At 38.4% G+C, this 21,458-nt stretch overlaps 2 protein-coding genes across 2 annotated transcripts; both read left to right on the top strand.

The window, feature by feature from the left end:
- Positions 1–3,447: 3,447 nt before the first annotated feature.
- Positions 3,448–6,828, top strand: LOC132066528 (uncharacterized). The gene is made up of 8 exons (XM_059459831.1): positions 3,448–3,819; positions 3,948–5,355; positions 5,443–5,594; positions 5,688–5,769; positions 5,871–6,015; positions 6,293–6,350; positions 6,496–6,567; positions 6,655–6,828. Exons 1-8 carry the CDS (start codon positions 3,448–3,450, stop codon positions 6,826–6,828), a joined length of 2,463 nt encoding a protein of 820 aa, XP_059315814.1.
- Positions 6,829–7,123: 295 nt separating this feature from the next.
- LOC132066527 (uncharacterized) lies at positions 7,124–7,683 on the top strand. Its single transcript, XM_059459830.1, has 2 exons — positions 7,124–7,352; positions 7,421–7,683. Exons 1-2 carry the CDS (start codon positions 7,124–7,126, stop codon positions 7,681–7,683), a joined length of 492 nt encoding a protein of 163 aa, XP_059315813.1.
- Positions 7,684–21,458: the final 13,775 nt, after the last annotated feature.

The raw sequence follows: 21,458 nt of genomic DNA, 5'->3' as shown, positions 1-21,458 counted from the left end.
CTGATAATTCCATCTGTATGGTTGCTTCACCACTTGAGTATCTGCTTTCTCAATTGTTTCTTTTCCATTCTCCATTGCATTAGCTTGTTTCTCATTATGAACAACCATTTCTTTCCCTTTCCCACTATTAGCAACCACTTGCTCATCTGCATTGTAATCCTCCTCCTGATATACTTCAGGGTGCAAATTCTAACACCTATCTTCATTGTGCCCTTGCAATTTACATTCACTACAATACTTTGGAAGATTGTCATACTTGATTTTCACTTTCTCAATCCTGATCTCGTAAGTTACTTCACCCTCTATCTCCATGTTAACAAAATCAGGAAGATCATCCAACAAATCAATTAACACCTTAACCCTAGCATAACTAGGTCGAGTATGATTTTCAGTAGCTTTATCAATATGCAAAGGAGTCCCAACAGCTGATGCAATTGAAAAAACAGCCTCCTTTACAAAGAAAGTTGGCATTAAATCAGGCAAGGATATCCATAAGATTACCTTAGATGTTTCCTCATCTATTTTAAACTTTGTATCATAAATAAGTGGCCTCATCAAATATGAATATCTATCTTTAGAACTCAAATAATATGCAGTTTTAGAACATGGATTAACAAGATCCTCTATAAGTGATAGATGAATCAATACATGCCGATGTCTAAACAATCCAATCACACAATTTCCTTTGATTCCACATTGATCAAGAATAATCTTACATAGTTCATCCATTTCTGGCCAGCCATATGAAAATTTGTCAATAACAGCGTATTGTAGTTTTTGTAATTTCTCCATTTGCTTCACTTCATTATGTGTCCATCTTACCACTGGGATTCCATTCTTGATCACCACTTTCTTCATTGAAATACTATTAGAATCTGTTGTTGTTGAATTACTTTTAGTAGGGTTTTGCATGAGATTTAACGTAGATGGTTGAAAGAGTCTGTGAACTTTGCTTTGGGAGATTGCGGGTGTGTTATAGAGTTATCTTTGGTTGCAGTAGGGTTAGAGGATGACCGGCCAACCACCAAAGACCGGTGGCCATGTTGCTGGTGGCAAGGTGACTTTAGGCTAGGGCTTGCATGAAAAGAAGGGTTTTGCTAGAGAGCTTTTTTATTTGGAAACAAATTGTTATTTTATTTTGATAGAATCTGGTGTATTAATTCATGCTTTTATTTTATTTTAAGTTACACTTAACCTGTCAAGTCTTCTCTAATTGTAGGTAACAGGTACTACCTTCTAACTCTGGTGTATGACACGATCCTCATCACAGGAAGTTATTCACTACGATCCAGAGTTAGAAAAGTCCTTGCTTCTGCTAAGGAAAGAACTTGCAGAAAGGATCTCAAGGTAGTTATCCAAGCAACACATTATGGATAAAAATGGAAGAAGAGTTGCTCATGAGGATCCACTCAACCCGAATCGCAAAAATGACCCACCTTCTATGGATGATGATGGGGAAGGGGTTGGAAACCGAATAAAGAACCGCCCTCCTACTGAAATAGTTGACCAAAGTGGCGGAACAACAGGAAGATTTCTTGGAGATTATGTTAGGCCGAACTACAATGGGGTGCAATCAAGTTTAAGAAGTCTACCAATTATGGCCAACAATTTCAAAATCAAGCACAGTGGTCTTCAAGCCATTCAAAACAATTGTATGTTCAGAGGAAAGCTGAATGAAGAGCCAAATAGCCACCTGATGGATTTTGATGAAATCATAAAGACTTTTCACTACTATGGGGTATCTGACGATGCAATTTACTTGAGGGCATTCCCTTTCTCTCTGAAAGACGATGCAAAAATCTGGCTGAGAAGTTTACCTTTGGGATCAATTCGCACCTGGGAGGAGATGATAATTAAGTTCCTTAACAAGTACTTTTCGCCAGCGAGAACAACGAGAATGAGGAAATAAATAAACAAATTTGGACAACTTGAGTCCAAATTTTGCAATGGTTTGTATAAGAAAGACATCAAGCTCTCTTCTCTCTCCTAAAATTTTCATGCAAACCCTACTACAAACCCTAACCTAGCCGCATCATGGCCACGCCGGCCACTGGTCAGCCATCGTCGGTGGTGGCCAGTCTTTCCCTTTAACCACCTTGATCATAGTTCCACCACTTTCTCAATCCAAACTATCCCCTGCATCTTCATCTCAACCTAACCCTACTACAAACCCTACTTCTTATAAAAGTTTTGCTCTTTGTTTAACGGGTAGTGAAGAAGATTTTACAATATCAAAGCAAAGAATGTGATCCTATTCCTAGGAAGAAACTAACGTACGTTGATGGTATTCCAATGCTGAAGTGGACTGAGGCTAAAATCAAACGAATAGAAATATTGGAAGACCTTCAACATGCAAAGGATAGGAAAGTTTTCTCATGGATGGCCTAATTTGGAAGAACTACACAAGATTATGCAATCACAATATGGAGTAAAAAGAGGTTGTAAGGTTGGTTTATTTAGGCCAAGACATGTTTTGATCAGTTGCTCACTGATGGAAGACTTTATTAATCTTACGTCCAAAGGTGCATATTATTTGAAGGATAAAGATGGTTTTACATCTCAGATGAGACCCCTTATCTATGATTCTAAGTTCAAAGTGGATGAAGAAACATCTCAAGCAACGGCATGGATATCCTTTCCAAACTTGTTATCTAATTTCTTTGTCAAAGAATCTTTGTTTACTATGGCTTCTGCTGTTGGAAGGCCATTGCAGTTGGACATGGAAACTATAAACAAGACTCGACCTAGTTGTGCTAGAGTCAAGGTCTAAGTAGATCTACTTGCCGATTTACCTAATTTTCTGATGTTAGAGATAGAAGATGAAGATACAAAGGAGATCAGGAAGATGAAAGTCAAGATTCAGTATGATTTCTTACCAAAATATTATACTGAATGAAAGATTCAAGGCGATTCTAGAGATGAGTGTAGAATCCTTCACCTTGAATCAAGAAAACAAATGTGGTTGATGTTACAAGCACGATTAATGGGGTGAAGAATACAGAAATCGAGGAACAAGTTGTTCAGGAGAAAGGCAAGCATGAGGCACACAGATGGTATCAAGGTAAGAATTATCCTGTGATGAGATTTGTTCCAAAAACTAACTCTAATGATAAGGTGGAGGAAACCAAAGGTGAGAGCGCTAATACAAAGAAGGATGTTGATCTAGAAGTACAAGTGGTTGTGCAGAACAAATTTAATGTTTTAAATTTTGTAGAAGAATGTGAGAAAAAAATTGCAAGTACATCAAAAATTGAAGTGGGGAAATCAAATGCAAATGGCAAAGAGGATGGTGAGATTAATCCTATGGAGTCTAGGCTGAATAATGCAGATATAGAGCAAACAAGGTATATGACAAGGTTCAAGGTTGCACAGAAGTCTAGCAAAGAATAGTGGAAGTAATGCCGGAGATTAATAGAGGCAACATCTTTAGGTTCTACAGGAGACACTATGAAGGACCAGATGTCCGGTATCATTGAAGTGGACCAAGATGCTGATCCACCAGATCCTCCTTCTTCAGAAAGGTCACTTGTGGTTTCCAATCCTGGGAACCAACAGGTGACACTTTGTAGGAAGCCTTCCCCAATCAAAGAGTTACATGACCTGATCTCCTATAATATTGATGTAATGGAAGTAGAGAAAGAAGTCAGAGATTTTCATAAAGAGGACAAGGAGGAGAACATTAAGCAGAATAAGGAAAATATACTCAGGCAGGCAGATGTATCTCCCAAGAGAAAATCCAACAATAAGGGCCAGAAGAATGCTAATGACAAGAAAATTCCACTCAGGGTGGTACCAAAGAAGAATGCTGCTAAATCTAATGTTAAATGATGTTAAAGTCATTCATTTGGAACATTAGATCAGTGAAGACACAAAAAGCCTTTCATAGGTTACAAATGTTAAGTAGACATCACAAATTCTTTTTGATTGCTCTTATGGAACCTTTTCAGCATGTCAGGACAATAAATCATTATAGGAGGAGATTGGGAATGTGCTTGGCTAATGCCAACTGTAATGGTAAAATCTGGTACTTTGTTACTGATAACATAGGAGTGGAAGTTTTGATGGACTCCTCCCAACAGATTACTTTGAAGTTGTCTTTACAAGAGTTGAATCAGCATATTATTACAACTTTAGTATATGCTAAATGTGATGCATCTGAAAGGCTGGAGTTGTGGGAGGCTATTTATCATCTTTCCAATACCATGACTTGTTCTTGGTTGATAGGAGGAGACTTCAATGTGGTTTTGAATGAGGAAGAAAAGATAGGAGGTAATCAAATACAACCTCAGGATGTAGAAGAGTTTGCATTTTTCATAAATTCCTGTGAACTTGAAGAAGTGAATTTTAAGGGAAGCCCCTTCACTTTGTGGAATGGAAGAGCAGATGAAGAATGTATCTTTGAAAGACTGGATAGGATGTTGGAGAATTCTCATCTTCTTGACAGCTTTGGAAATATTGAAGTGGAACATCTTGCTAGGACTGGGTCAGATCATGCCCCTCTTTTGTGCACTTATGGTGATAATCTTCAGAATCATTTCAGACCTTTTAAATTTGTATCATTTTGGATGGAAACAGTTAGGCAGAATTGGTCCACTTGGGAACATGAGGATGCTTTTATAAACTTCAAATGCAAAATGAAAAAGTTGAAAAGGGTGTTATCCAAATGGAGCAGAGAAGTTTTTGGTGATATCTTTAAGCAGCTGATCATAAGGGAGGAAATAGTCAGATTAAAGCAACAGTTGTTTGAAGAGAATCCATCTCAATTGAATAGATTGGTTCTGCAGAAAGCTCAGGCTGAGACTAAAAGATACTTGCATTATGAAGAAGAGTACTGGAGACAAAAATCTGGCTTGGACTGGTTTATAGATGGTGACAAGAATACTAGATTTTTTCATAATCTAGTGAAGGGAAGAATGAAGAAGCCGCAGATCAAAAGAATTCAAAATTCAGATGGTTCATGGATTGAGGATGAGGACCAAATGGCAGCTGAGGTTGTGCATTTCTATGCACAAAAATTTTCACATGAAGACTCAGTTGGAGGAGAAATTTTTTTGTCACATATTCCTATTTTGATTAATCAAGATAGAAATGATCTTCTTTGTCAAATGCCTAGTGTTAATGAAGTCAAAAAAGCTGTATTTAAGCTTAGTGAATCAAGTGCCAGTGGACCTGAGGTTTTCCTGGAATTTTCTACCAGACTTGTTGGGATATTTTTGGCTTGGATGTATACAAGATGGTGGTGGCTTTCTTTCAAGGTCATACTCTTCCTAAGGCTATTACTCATACCAAATCTTGTTCTGCTACCAAAGAAGAAGTTGGTTCAAAATTGCTCAGACTTAAGACCTATAAGTTTAAGTAATTTTATCAATAAAGTGATGTCAAGAGTGGTGCATGATAGACTGGAAACTGTGTTACCAAAGTTGATCTCTATTAATTAATCAGGCTTTGTACATGGGAGAAGCATTATCGAGAATGTGCTCTTGGCACAAGAAATTGTGATAGACATCAGAAAAAGGGGCAAACCGATAAATATAGTGATTAAATTGGACATGGCAAAGGCCTATGATAGAGTATCTTGTTCATATTTGATAAAGGTACTCAGTGGAATAGGATTTGCTAATCAATTCATTGACATGATATGGAGGCTTATCGCAAATAACTGGTATTCTATCCTCTTCAATTGTCAGGCCAAAGGATTTTTCCATTCAACCAGGGGTGTCAAACAAGGTGATCCACTTTCACCAAAGATTGTTCATCTTATCAGTAGAGGTGTTATCAAGAACTTTAAATGCAACATTTGACAAAGAGTGAGTATGTGGGATATGGGATGCCTAAATGGAGTCAAAACATCAATCATCTGGCTTATGCAGATGATACTATAATATTTCCATCTGTAGAAGGAGAGTCCTTGAAGAGAATTATGAAGATTCTGCAGGATTATGAGGCAATATCAGGCCAACTGATCAATAAAGACAAGAGTGCCTTTTATATGTATCAGAAGATTACTGGTGTACTGTCTCAATAGGTGGAGCAGATTACAGGTTTTTAAAGGGACCAGTTTCCATTGAAGTATTTGGGATGTCCTATATTTCATGTAAGGAGGAAAAAGTTATATTATAATGATCTTATCAAGAAGGTGAAACAAGCTGCAAAATTGGAAAGGAATATTGCTCTCTTTTGGTGGAAAAGTAGTTCTCATCAATAGTGTGCTTCGGGGTATTCCTATATATATGCTCTCAGCTGTTGTTCCCACAAAGTATACTATTAATGAGCTTCATAAAATCTTTTCAAGGTTTTATTGGAGTACTAAAGAAGAGCGTAGAAGTAGACATTGGACCTCATGGGATAAGGTTTGTTTACCTAAAGAAGAAGGCAGACTAGGATTCAGATCTCTAGATGATGTGTCTAAAGCCCTTTTTTGCCAAATTATGGTGGAGATTTAGAACATCAAATACATTGTGATCAGCCTTCATGTGGAATAAATATTGCAAAAAGATGAAACAAACAGAAGTGCAATGGAAAAGTGGTTCACAGGTTTGGAAAAGAATGATAGAAGCAAGAGATCAGGTGGATCAATAGATATGATGGGAACCAAGAAATGGAGCATGTGATGTATGGGATGATAATTGGACTAAACTCGGTTGAATCAAATAGGCAATGCCTCCAGACTTTCATATTGACACCAGCATTGAAGAGGTATCATACTTCATGAATGCAGAAGGCTGGGATGCACAGAGATTGTATGACAAACTGCCTATTAATGTTTGTAATCATGTCCTAGAAGAGCTGAGTATAGTGGAGCATTCAAAGGAGATGGATAAAGCCTAGTGGATGGCTAGTACTACAGGGAAATTAATTGTAGGGACTACTTGGAATTTGCTCAAGAAAAAGGGTCAAACATCAGTACACCTTTCAAAATTGTGGTTGAAAGGTGTTCCATTCAAAATATCCTTCTTCTTTTGGAGATTGTGGAAGTTCAAACTACCAGTTGATGATGTCCTAAAGAGAATGAATATTAGTATTGTATCTAGGTGTAGATGTTGTTTGAACCCTCATCAAGAGGAGACAGTTCAACATTTATTCCTAACAGGTGAATTTGCAGTAGAAATATGGCAACACTATAATGTTACTGTGGGGGATAATTGATCCAAGGATACAGATTCATCAGACAATAGTACAATGGTGGTATATGCCATGTCCTACAAAGCTCAAGTCAGTTATGCAGGCTGCACCAGCATTCATATGTTGGCAACTATGGAAGAGAAGAAATATTATCATGCATGGAGGCAATATGAATAAAATGAAGGTGATACATGGGATCAACTACAATTTGCATCACCTAGTCTCAAATGGTGAAATATTCGGAGGATTACAAGCCTAAAGTGGGATATAAGTTGATAATGGAAGTGTCCTGATATAGGCTGGTTCAAGTGCAATACAGATGGGGCCTCAAGGGGTAATCCAGGACTAAGTTCAGTTGCTTTCTACATTAGAGATGAATTTGGAAACCTGATATATGCTGGTGCAAGAAGATTAGCTGATACAACAAATATTATAGCAGAATCTGTCGCTATATTGGATGGTATTGAATTCTGCATTAAAAATGATCTGATGAATGTGATGATTGAATCAGATTATTTGTCTGTGGTAAATATTATACAAGGAGTATGGGATATTCCATAGAAGATTAGTATGGAAGTTAGTAAGGTCAAATTTTGGAGGAACAAGGGGAAAGTGCAGTTTGCTCACATCCTTAGGGAAGGCAATGCACTTGCAGAATTTTTAGCTAACTTAGGTTATGATTTTGCAGGCACAGCACAGTTTCATTCATTTGCTGAATTGCCAACAGGCGCCAAGAAGATTCTCAATAGTGACAAGATGATGATGCCTAACTTCAGATGCAAGGTATACAGAAATAGAGAACCAGACTGAGATACTTATACACATCAGAATTCTGTATACAATCCAACAGTTCAAGACACATGGTTTAGTTGTTCAATGAAGTAAAGATTTCTGCAAAAAAACGAAGCCTGTTCTGATTGTTGAAAACCTAGTTGGATAACTAAGGTTATCCTTGTTAGTGTGTGGTATTAACAACAATGTTCATCCTGCTAACAACATTTCTTTAGTTACCTAATTCGGTTACAAACATTCAGCTTGGCCACAGGAGTATGATTGATCAAAGATATTGGACAACAAAGGATAGGAACTATGAGGAACTTCCTACCCCACTTCTTCTTGAATGATTTTTAGTGAGATTTGATTCCATAGCACCTGGTGAGAGCTTAAGGTGACTGATAATGGCATCAATCCAAAGAAGGAGTATTCTTGTGTGCAGTGCTTTCATTTTTGTACTTGGCTGTTCTTACAATGCTTAAACTTTCTTTTTCCCAGGATAGAGTAGTTTAGTTTATTTTCAGTTTCTTCCTCTTTTGTTCTCAGGAATATCTTGATTGTTTTTTGAATAAAGATCCAACAGCATCAGGCTGGTTGGTTTAGATTAAAAAAAAAAACTTGAGTCCAAATTTCTGGGAAGGCTTGGATGCATACATCCTACCCTCCCGAGAACCCACTTATGAGAATACACTAGGTATGTTGTTGTTTCTTGACACCACCTTCTCGGATAATTCTTAACAATGTAGTGGGAGGTCCTCTGATGAAGAAAACGCAAGATAAAGCCATTGAAATTTTGAATAAACTGTCAAAAGATGCTAACCAATGGCTTGCAGATGGTACCGAAAGAAAGAAGATAGCTGGGGTACACCAAATGGATACATACATTACCTTGCAGACACAGATTACTGCTATTGCCAAAGATGTGAAGCAACTATCAGTAGCTCAAGTTCAAACCGAGTCACCGCTAACATGTGGTTTTTGTGGATTTTGACACCAACTCAAGAGTGCCAACAGGGACCAGTTTCAGAACAAGAGGTAAATATTGTTGGAAATTTTGATAGAGATAATTACCAAGAGGGAAACAACTTTAATTCTATGGGTCGCCAATGGTAGTCAACCAATGGGAAAAAAATAATCCTAGAGGTCAAGGACAAGCACAATCAAGGTACCCGAATCAGCAGAGGCAGCAATATCAGTCTCAATAACTTCAACAGGCAAATCAATCAAGTTTGGAAGACATAATGAGGACATTCATAACAAACACAGGTGAGAGGTTTGACACTCAAAATTTAGCTATTCGTAATTTAGAGAAATGAGGGGGAAATATGGGTACTATGTTATCTGAAATAACTCCAGGAACACTTCTCAGTGACACAGAGAAGAATCCTAAGTGAAACCAGTAACTTTGAGATATAGAAAGATGCCAAAGAAATATAGTAAAAATTCAAAAGCTGAAATGATGAAGAAAAAACAGGTGACATGAGATAAGTAGAAAATTTCAAGTGCTCCAGTTGAAGAGGTGGTTACAGATGATGAAACAGAGAAAGAGAAGGTTGAACATGATACAAACAAACACATGCCTGCATTTCCTTATCCTCAAAAGCTGAAGAGGGAAAAACTTGATAAATGTTTTGGAAAACGCCTTAACAGTAGCATGCAAATATCCCTTTCACAGAGGTGCTCACTCAGATGCCTACACATGCTAAATTCTTGAAGGATATTTTGCCAAGCAAGTGAAACTTAGAAGAAAACTCAGTTGTTAAATTGAATGCCACTTGCAGTGCCATCCTTCAAAATAAAATTCCTCAGAAATGCGGTGACCACGGAGTTTCACAATTCCTTTCTCTTTAGGAAACACATGATTTGACAAAGCTTTGTGTGATTTAGGTGCTTCGATAAATTTACTGCCTTTGTCCATTTTTAGAAAGATGGAAGAGGAGATCGGAATCGTCAAGTCTATACCGATATCTTTGCAGTTGGCAGACCAAACTACCGTTATTCCTAAAGGTATAATTGAAGATGTTATGGTTTGGGTGGTCAAGTTTGTGTTTCCTGCCAACTTTATTATGGTAGACATGGAAGAGAATAAGGAGGTACCTCTAATTCTGGGGAGACCATTCCTAGCTACAGGGAGAGAAATTCTTGATGTGTATGCAGGGTAAATTATGTTAAGAGTCGGGAAAAAAAAGTCATTTTCAACATGAAGATGATGATGAAATTCCCTAAAGAAAAGGAAAATGTCTACTCTTGTTTTAAGGTAGACGTTCTGAATGATTTAGCAGAAGAATACAAGCATCATAAGTTGGTAGATGACTTTTTAAAGAGGTGCATCACTCAATTAAACACCACAGAGGATGAAGATCCACAGGTCAGGAAAGAAGCTGAGCCTATAGATTCTGATAAACATGAGGTAAACGAAGAAGAATTACCGAAGGAGGGATCCAAACCAAACTTGGAACTCAAAGTCCTTCCCACACACTTGAAGTATGTTTTTCTATAACCTCCTGACAGTTTTTCGGTGATCATTTCAGTTTATCTGATAGGTGAGCAAGAGAAGAAGTTGTTCTATGTTTTGAGAAAGTACAAGACGGCTATTGGATGGGTGATAGCTGACATTCAGGGGCATCAATTCTACTCTGTGCAAGCATAAAATCCTTCTGGAGGAAAATAGTAAACCTATGGTGTAACCTCAAAGCAAGCTTAACAAGAAGTTAGAACAGGTTGTGCAGAAAGAAGTTGTCAAACTTCTAGAAGCAGGAATCATATTCCCTATTTCTGACAGTACGTTGATCATTCCAATTCATGTGGTGCCCAAAAAAGGAGGGATGATTGTAGGAAGAACGAGAATAATTAATCGATCCCAACAATAACTGTCACTGGATGGATAATGTGCATTGATTACAGGAGATTAAATGAGGCAACTTGAAAGGATCAATTTCTGCTTCCATTCATGATCAGATAAGGTGGCTGGATAAGAATTTTATTATTTCCTTGATGGCTATTCAGGGTATAACCAGATACTCATTTCTCTAGAAGACATGGACAAAACTACTTTCACATGTCCTTCTGGAATATTTCCTATAGAAGAATGCTATTCGAGTTTTGTAATGCACCAGTTACTTTCGAACGGTGCATGATGTTAATTTTTTTTTATTTGAACTGGAAGTGCTTAAGGTTTTCATGGATGATTTCACCTTATTGGTGAAGACTTTGATAGATGTTTGAATAATCTTGAGTCAGTTTTGAAGCGTTATGAAAAGACTCATCTGGTTTTGAATTGGGAAAGATGTCACTTCATGGTTTGAGAAGGGTTTATTCTCAGACATAAAGTTTCAACAAAAGGTATAGAGGTAGGAAAAGCAAAGGTGGATGTCATATCAAAACTTCCACCACCGACTACAATTAAGGGGATCAAAAGTTTTCTTGGACATGCGGGGTTCAATAGGAAATTCATTTAGAACTTCTCTAGCATCTCTAAGCCCTTAAGTGCTCTGCTGGGTAAGGATGCTAAATTCAAATTCACAGTTGATTGTCTAAGATCACTTAATCTGGTGAAAGAGAATCTTACTAGTGCTCCTATCATGGTGACACCTTATTGGAATCAACCATTCGAACTTATATGCGATACAAGCGATTTTGCAATTTGAGCAGTGCCTGGACAGAAGAGAGATAACTTGTTCAGACCAATTTACTAAGCCAGCCGCACCCTCAATAGTGCCCATGTGAATTATACAACAATTTAGAAAGAGCTCTTCATTGTGGTTTTTGCCTTTGACAAGCTCCTATCATATTGGATTGAGAACAAAGTGATAGTTCACACAGATCATTTTGCTCTCAAATATTTGCTGAATAAAAAAGTGGCAAAACTGAGGCTCTTGATATGGATTCTTCTGCTCTAAGAACTTGATCTACAAATAATAGATATGGAGGGTACATAGAACCAAGTCACTGATCACCTATCTAGGCTTGAAAATCCTCCCTCTAAGAACGTAAAAATCAATGAAGAGTTCCTAGACGAGGAATTGTTCTCTATTGCCTCAACGTCTGAGAAGCCACCTTTGTATGCCGATGTAGCCAACTTTTTGTTTAGCGGATGGGTGCACCAAAGATTTGAGCTATGAACAGAAAAGGATACTTCGAAGTGAGGTAAAGAACTATTTTTGGGATGACCTTTTTTGTTTGAATTTTGTGTAGATGGAATCATTCGAAGATGTGTCCTTGAAGAAGACATGGCAAATATTCTTTCTCATTGCCACGATGGAGCAGCGGGTGGACACTATGGAGGAAACCGTACAGCTGTAAAGGTCATGGAATCTTGTTTCTTTTTGCCATCATTGTTCAAGGATGCAAGAGCATATGTCGCTGTATTTGACAAGTGTCAACGAGCAAGTAATATAAGCAAAAAGGATTTGATGCCCCTTAATTCAATTTTGTTTTGCAACATCTTTGATGTTTGGGGCATCGATTTTATGGGCCCTTTCCCTGCCTCACATTCTTATGAATATATCCTAGTAGCTATTGACTATGTCTCTAAATGGGTCAAAGCAATTCCTACTAGGACTAATTTTTTTTAATTAAATTTAGCTCATGTGGGCCTTTTTTATTTATCAAAAATTAAATCGTCCAACAAAAACAAAACTGGCCCAAACAAAATACAGAATGTGAAAAACTAAAAAATGTCCTAATTAAATCCAAATTAGAAAAATTGCAATATCTGTGTAATGTTGCCCTAATTTTTCGCCTTTGTTTCTCTTCTTCTCGACTGTTCTCTCCTCCATTGATGGTGCAAAGATGATGAACATTCCCGATCTTGATGTGAAATCCTTCTCCATGACTTGTTTGACCTGATTTGCACCTCAATTTGTTGGCTGAATCGACATTGAGCTGATTGACGAGCTTGGTAAGCTTCTTCTTATGCATTTGTTGTGATTCAGCTGTCTCTCTATCGATTTGTTTCTTTATTCGTATGACCCCTACTTTGTGCGTGCAATGCATTTGTGAATCACCTCTGAGTGTACTTGTTCCTTGCTAACCATGTGGATATGTTCCGCACCTTGAAATGGTACGTCTTTTTCATTCAAACCCATCTGCTTTCTAACTTTATGCGTTGTGTTATCTCGCCTGTCTTGATGTGTAGTATTTCTCTACAGCTGTGTAGAAAGAACCATTGTATCTGAGAGTTTTGTTGAATTCTCTGCTACATTTCTCAAATGTTTGAAGCTTCTGCTCAGTAAGCTTCCTTTCTCCTTTTTCCTGCTGCTATTATTGCTTCCACATCTGCTAGTTGCATGTTTCTTCCTGTTCCTCTGATGTAGAAAACTACTTGCCTTTTATGTTGCTGTCGTTGAACTTTTTATATGCTTGTGTTATTTTTGTCCTTCTATGTTCCCTTGTAACTCTCTTTTTCCTACCATCCTTAAGTAGTTATGAGCCTCAAATAAGGAATTTGAGTTTTATCATTGTTTAGAATCTTTCGTAAACCCACCTCTAATTCCAGAAAACTGTAGCACTATAATGATCCTTTATCAATTTCACGCCCCAACTCGGGGAATGTTACACCTCGAAAAAATTTTCGTTGATGCACAGTGAATAGACTAACGAAGAGTGCGAAGTATGCGGTGTTTCAATAAGTAAGAAATAGCATTTGATGATTCTAAATAAGATTTCAAAGACATTTAAAGTAGGAGACGAAAGTTGTTAAAGAAAGTAAGGTATATGTCGTGTGACGGACAAGATTTACGAGTATCGAATTAATGATGACTTAATGAAGTTTTGGATAAGAGTTATAACTTCCTTTAGATTGTTAATGAAGTGTTAAACAAGTGTTAAGAAGGTTCCATAAGGATTGGAGATCAAACGAGACGACGGGAACAACTTCGGAGAAACTGTGGATTACACGGCCACTTCCACGGACCGTGTAACCTTATACGGACCGTGGAAGGGTCCGTATAACTCCCAACAGAGTTGGTGACTGGCTTCCACGGACCATACAATGTTCCACGGACCGTGAAAGTGTCCGTGGAAGTCCCAACGGGCTGAATTATTCCAAGTCTGTAAAGGTGATCCCAACTTCATTATTTTCATTCTAACACTTCCCCACTTCTATCTAAAGTCTCTAGAACATTCCATACATTTCATGAACAAGAATCCAAGGGAAATCAAAGGTTCTTATCATCAAACCAAGTGAATCAAGTGTAAGAAACTCATCAAAGATCATCCAAAGCAAGGAATCCAAGTGAAGGTGAAACTAGGGTTTTTGCTCAAAGTGAAGTGTTACCACTCAAGGTTCATTCCTACATCATCTAAGGTCAGTTTTATGACATTTCCATGTTGTTTAAGGTATTTGAAAGTTAAAACACTTGGATTACAAAAAGGATATAGAAATGGGTCATGAATGTGGGAATAGTGTCACTTTTGAATAGATGTTTGGATTGAGTTATGATTCTTGATACATTATGATTATAATCATGTTATAAATGATATTGAGAACATGGAATGGACGTTGTATATGAATGAACGTATTAGTGTGATACGACCACAAATATGGGTGATTGGAAATGAATTGAGAAGTAAGGATAATGTAGGCGATTAAAGGCTATCATTATGATGTTGTGAATGTTATTAATGAAGTTTGGGAGTTGATATGTATTATGAGGGAAGTCGTATAAATAAAGGAGATGCTGTCCGATTTTCTCTAGATTTAGTCATGTATCCTAAGTTATCGATTATCTAATATTAGTATGCACTCTAATGAAGGTAGAGACGTGAGCAATCGGCTAAGAAGCGTGCAAGTGATAGAATAAGTTAAACGAAGAGGTATGTAAGGCTAACCCTCTTTCATAAGGCATGGTTCTTTGGCCAATTATCTATCCTTCTATGAGCCTACGATATTCTCTAATGATCCTATCTCAAAAAGCTACTAAGCTTACGGATACCCTCAATATGATACGATGGTACTAAGTTCTTTATATGACGAGTAATCCTTTAAGGATAGATGTGATGAACGACGATAGTAATAATGCTAAAGATGCTTATATGTATATATGCCTATGTATGGCTATTATGAAACCCCGAGCTTATATGGCCGGGTACAATATAGTGAATATGTATATATCTAGATATGATGATGCGCGCGCACCACTGCAGATAGTGTCACACCCCGACCTTACTAGGGTGTGATGGGCACCCGACTTTCCTCAGAGTCGAGCGAACCCTTAGACATTCGCGTAATAAAACCTGCCATTTCGAAAACTTCTTAAAACATGGAACTTTTCAAACAACAATCATTATCTGAAAATACATACTCTTTTAACATTTACAAATTATTCGCACTTCCCGTACGCTATCCACGGACACCCGTCCGCAAAGTCTCTAGGATGTACAAATACCATGACATAAGTACTCGACTCGGCAACACTCCGAACCGAGATGGAGCTCGCCAATCCCACCGGAACAGCTCCTAGCAAAGTCTTTTACTCGTACGGGTGTACCACGTGGCATGAAACGCAGCCCCCCGAAGAAAATCGATGCGAAGAATGTGCCGAATATGTAGGCGATGACAAATAATAACCCGCAACTTAATTTAAGAGAGAAGAAATCGCAAATCAAATTCAATACTGTGACCTTCGGCGGAAGAAGCATAATATATATATATATAGGGTCTCATGTAATCCCTAAGTGAATAATGCAAATGAACACACACATCTTAAGTAAAGGATGCAATCTAACCCGTGTGTCGCTTCCGACATTCAATGAAATAGTCCGCCGGACGGCCGCTTCCGGCGTAGTAATAAAGATGGCCCCTTCGGGCATTGCCGCTTCCGGCATAATAACAACGATAGCCCCTTCGGGCATTGCCGCTTCCGGCATAATAATAAAGACTGACCCCTTCGGGCATTGCCGCTTCCGGCATAACAATAAAGATGGCCCCTTCGGGCATGCCGCTTCCCCTTGGCATAATAATAATCACGGCCCTTCGGGCATTTTAGTAATGATAATGTAAACATAAGTAGTAAGTGAAATGAAATAGTGAAATCTCGCACCCCTTTCGGAGTGGTTTTGAAAAAGAATAGCTCACTCGGACATAAAGGCGAGGCCATAGTGCTCCCACGTGGCCGAGGCCATAGCACACTCGGTGATCGGTGAGGCCACGGCTCGCTCGGACACGGACCGAGGCTATAGCACACTCGGCATAAGTCGAGGCCACCGCACCCCTCTTCGGAGTGGTTTTAGAAAGTCTAAATATTAAAACCTCACACCCCGTCGGAGTGGTTTTAGAAAAATCAATTTTGTGTTCCTTTGTACAAAACTAGTTCTTTAAAAATCATCGATGAACCACAACCGCGTTTCCGAAGCCATTTTTGGAAAACCGAGGTAATAATCATATTAGGAACATTGTCACACCACCACGTACATTATAGAACATAATGAGGTAGCTAAACAACTGGCCTTTGGTAGTCGGGTCCTACCATGCAAGTTCTAAATGTTTAGGAGCTCTTCCATCATTTCACACAATTTCTAATTCAATTCTACTGAATGAATAGTAGTTAATTTCAATCTCGAATTTCTAAGAAAGGAATTGTCCCCGAGGCACATATTCAAGCTTACTACGTCTAAGACATGCCAAAGAAAGAAAGTGAAGCCTTACATACCTTTTCCGCCTCTTACGCTACTCCAAATTCCAGTTCCAAGTTCGCCAAAATCTGCAATTTGGTCGCATTTACCAGTTACTATTCATGAGACTTAAAATTTCAATCTTGCCTCAATACTTGTCTACCGAAATTTCGGCAGCATTTCCCCTGTAAACACACCATCCCGAGGATATAACTCGGCCAATTTAACAACAACAAACCCAGAGAATTCAACTCGGCCAAACTATCAACAACAATGCCAACCATCATATCTCCAACTTCAACAATTTATTCAAAATACATTCCAACATTAGTAGCTCCTTTTACATAATCAAACAACATTTCATTTATATCCAATTCACAATTGTTCACACATTCAAATACTAATCCGAAACCATTCAACAATATTCTAGAACACTTCGACAACCCGCACAATATTTCAAACGGTTCAACCAACCCATACACTACCCAAATTCTTTCAAATCCAACAAGAATAATTACAACACATTTTCTTTCTTCCAAATTCATAAACTACACCAACATTCTACATATTAGCAACATTATTCCTACAATTATAAGAAACCATACTAATGTCATATTAACTTCTTCCATAATCCGCAAACGATTACAACTTTATTTCAAGCCATTAAATCTTCATTTAACAACATGAAATCCACAACACAACAACAATCAAAATACTAAATAAAATTAGCTCATCATACCCCACCAAAACAGCCCCCTATACGGCTACCACATCAACACCGACAAACGAATTTATATAAAAGCTATTTCTTCCGTCCTAATCCGTTAAATCTTTAAATAAACTTGTTAACAATGGAAAGGAACCTTCATATTACCTTAAGTAGGCAGCCACCATGTTATCACTCTCCTCCTTGGTTGATTTTTAGCTCAAATTGAAGACAACGCAGCGTACAACACTTTTCCCTTCATGGGCTTCGGGATTCGGTGCTCGGATTTTGGTCAAAATTGGTTTTTCTTCTCCAAGGCCTTTTTTCTCTATCTCTCCAGAATTTTCTGGTTGTTCCAGATCTTAAAATGAGGAGGGAAGGGATGAAATATCACTTAAATAACATGGGTCATGGGCCTAACCCGGTTGGGCCCGAGTTGGGCCTAGCCCACTGACCTTTCGACCTTAAAACGTCCATATCTCCTTGTACCGACGTCACCTAGGAACCCACAACCTATGGTTGGAAAGCTAATTCAATTATCTACAACTTCTATCTCTTGGTAGTTTTCCAAATTCCAAACTTATAATACCGTTTTTGCCCCTCGAAGTCAGGTCACCCGAAAATGTTACTTAAAAATATTCGTTTGAAGGCTTCCACTTTGATTTGGCCCAAGGGTCCTTCATGAGTAGTGTTTAACTTTACATATGTGATTCATATAACTTGTCACATGTTCCAAAAAAAAATCTTAACGTGTGGGCCCCACCTCAGCTTTCAAATAATCCGACGTTCAAAAATACGGGATATAACAGATAGGTACGGATAACCCTGAGCCTTGGTAGGGCCAGGTATGACACTGAACATTGGTAGGGCCAGGTATGTGAAACACCGAACCTTCGTGGTCGGGTATGCTATGTATATGACATCAATATGAGTACGAATATGCTAAGTATATGTAAATGTTATGTAAAGGCTATGTATATGCAATGTATATGAGATGTAAATGATATGAATATGAGTATGAATGGAAATATGAATACGAATACGAAAATGGATACGAAAGGTAAATGAGTACGGATATGGATGTATGTACACGGATACGCAATAGAAATGGAATGTCCCTATGGAAAGCAAGTAAGTGCTATGACGATGATACTATTATCTCCCATCTTATGCTATTTCATATGTTGTCTATTATGCTTTTATATTGATGTTGATCATGCTTTACATACTCGATATTCTTCATACGACGTCCTTTATTTTATTTTGATAGCCAAAGCGCCATGCCCGCAGTGGCCGGGAGATGATTTGATCCATAGCTTCATTATTCATGGACTACATAGCGGGGCTCCATTTCATTCGGAGGTGCAATTTTGGTATAGATTCTTTTGTGTACATACTTATACGCGGCGTGGTCTCATCGGGCCATATGATATGACATACTTTTCTTAGAGGTCAGACATGTGTATATGGTTAGATGTGTTCGGCCTTATCGGCCTATATTTTGGGATATTATTTGTTAGCCATCGTCGCTTATGCACATTGATATGGGCATAGTTACTAATGATGATATAGATGTGTTGTCGCCCAATGGGATTAATGTGAATGATGAATGAAAGCATGATTTAGTTATGTGGCTCACCTAGATGTGATGTGAAAGTATGTTAAGAGGTGCCCGGGTGGGTTAGCACCGGGTGCCCGTCGTGGCCCTTCGGTCGGGTAGTGACAGGGAACGTGCGGACACCTACTATTTTCCACCTCAGTAGGCGTACCCATCCCTTACGCAACCAATCATCAGTAAATAAATAATGAATAAACGAATGAAAAACACAAGAATAATACTATAAGTCTGACATAATATAAGTATACTAAGTGGGGAAGATAAACAAATCCCAAATCGTGGTCTAATCAATACAAGAGCTACTAAATACTACTACAAGTCTGAATAGTCAATACATCATCTGAAATACATACTGTCTATAAATTGAAATGGGACAATAAAGAAGATAGAGTCTCGGGATGCATGGATTTTCGGTAGCTCACCCTCAGAACTCTAGCAACATCGCCTCGGGATCAGTCGCAAGGTGTGGAAGTGTCTCCAACAGCGAACTCTGCACTCATGAAAAGAGTACAAAGAAAGTAGCATCAGTACAAAACACGATACTAAGTATGCATCATAGGCCGACAAAAGTTAGACCACGCATGCAAACAAGGAAATGGAAAGATAATCATGCTCATGCACAAATACAAGTCCACAAGTCCAAGTAGTACAATAAATTACCAACAATGTCTCAAATATATCACGAATCCAAACATAACCAAATAATCACCCAATAACTCAAATATCATGGAATATCAATATCAATCCAAATGACACAAAGGACATATAAGGTGAATGCATATGAAATGCAATGCCATGATACACACATGCTTCGGGGGGACGATGTCCACCTCTCAACAATCATGACCCATGAGGGACCGCTAAGTCCATGTACCGTCATTCTGTATCACACAGCCTAGAATGACTCCTCCATCCAATATCAATGCTAACCACTCTGTATCACACAACATAGAGATGGCTACACAAATATTGTAATGTCGCATGAATCATACTTACCTCCATCATCACCACTGCCCAATATTAAGATCAAGAAAAATATATCATGAATATAAGAAAGTATGTCATGCAATGAGAACATCATAAATATCATATGGATTCCAATCAATTTCATATAAGGACGACCACCATAGTACAAGTAGCACATTAATCCGTTCCTTCCAAAAAATCTCCCATGATACAAGGAACCACCAATTCACACAAGAAAAGCCAAGCATAACTTACGGAACCTACGGGCCACGAGCCCAAACACACAAGGCACACAACAATACCAATCCTAAGAATTTCATGCCAACTTCATACCCGAAGGTTCACATGATGTCTCCAACAATTCCCTAGTGCTACATATATGTCGGTAACCAGAGTCTAGCCAATAAGCTAAGCCGTAACCTACCTGGGAAGCCGAATAGGAACCTGGAATCATCACACCTTTGCCTTGCCTTTCCGTAATGCCTATAAGTACTCAAAGTCTATTCATAATTGAATTCTATATTAAAAACCATGAATAATGACACCCATATTGCTATACTTCTAGCTAGGTCAAATTCTAACCCAAGGAAATTAGGGAAACGGGCCCAAAAGGGTAAAACGGATATTGAAAAATGGAACATGCAATTCAAGCTCTAGGTGATCAAATCCACTAATTATTTGCTAAAACAACTCACAATTAAGCCTAATTCGGATTTAAAGCAAAACTCCCAAATTTGGGTATGAATGCTATTTCTTCAATCCTCAAATTAACCATTAATAATGGAAGAAATACACTTAACAACAAGAAATTCATCAAACTCTATCGTTATTCTAGTTAATTTCACCACCAATTTCTATTTTAGAAGTCTAAGCCCATTTCAAGAATTTTAACACAAGACTTATCTTCTCTATCTAGATTCTAGTGATTCTAGGCATGGAATGGGAATCTAGAAAGGCAAATAACAAAGGCTAGGGTCATAGATCTTACCTCCAATAAGAATCAGTTCACAAATAGCTCTATTCTCCCAAAGAGTGGTTATAAAAGTGATGAGAAGAAGTGATAGGGTTTAAGGGACTTTACTTGAGAAAAAGGAAATAATTCTGCCCGACTACGGCTGCAGCGGTCAAGGAGCCACTGCAGTACACGCGCTACTGCTCCCATAGGGCACACCATGGCAGCCTTTTCTAAAAATTAGTAGGCCGCTATAGCGGCAAGGAACCCACTACAGCGGCTAACCACCAAAACTCTTAATCCTCTATAGCTGTCCCCCTGGCACTATAGCCATCCTTCCCCCGTGCGCCGTAGCGTGACACGAAGCTCTCGGCTGTTATGCGGTAAAGGTCACAGGATTGCACTAGAACCAGAATATTTCAATTTTGACCAATCTCTTCCCAAAATCCGACTATCACCCGAGGCCCCATAGATACCAAACAAACATGCACACATACACAAAATGTGCTACGGATTCACCCGTGGCCTCGAATTGTCAAAAGAAGGTTTAATTAACCTGAACTGGAATGAAACGAGCGGACTTAGTCAACCGGTCAACAATAACCCAAACTGAGTCAAACTTGCCAAGGGTCCTTGGAAGCCCCACCACAAAATCTAGGGGAATCCTCTCCCACTTTCATTCGGGAATAGGCATCCTCTGGAGCTCA

This window comes from Lycium ferocissimum, chromosome 8 (genome assembly GCF_029784015.1).
Source record: "Lycium ferocissimum isolate CSIRO_LF1 chromosome 8, AGI_CSIRO_Lferr_CH_V1, whole genome shotgun sequence".
Classification (NCBI taxonomy): domain Eukaryota; kingdom Viridiplantae; phylum Streptophyta; class Magnoliopsida; order Solanales; family Solanaceae; genus Lycium; species Lycium ferocissimum.
This window is presented reverse-complemented; position numbering and strand designations above follow the sequence as displayed.

Coding starts and splice junctions, on each gene's coding strand:
- LOC132066528 (XM_059459831.1), top strand. CDS start 3,448: ATGAAGGACCAGATGTCCGGTATCATTGAAGTGGACCAAGATGCTGAT. Junction 3,820..3,947: donor AGAATGCTGCTAAATCTAAT/GTTAAATGATGT, acceptor GAACCTTTTCAG/CATGTCAGGACAATAAATCA. Junction 5,770..5,870: donor TGTTCATCTTATCAGTAGAG/GTGTTATCAAGA, acceptor TGGCTTATGCAG/ATGATACTATAATATTTCCA.
- LOC132066527 (XM_059459830.1), top strand. CDS start 7,124: ATGTTACTGTGGGGGATAATTGATCCAAGGATACAGATTCATCAGACA. Junction 7,353..7,420: donor GCATCACCTAGTCTCAAATG/GTGAAATATTCG, acceptor GTCCTGATATAG/GCTGGTTCAAGTGCAATACA.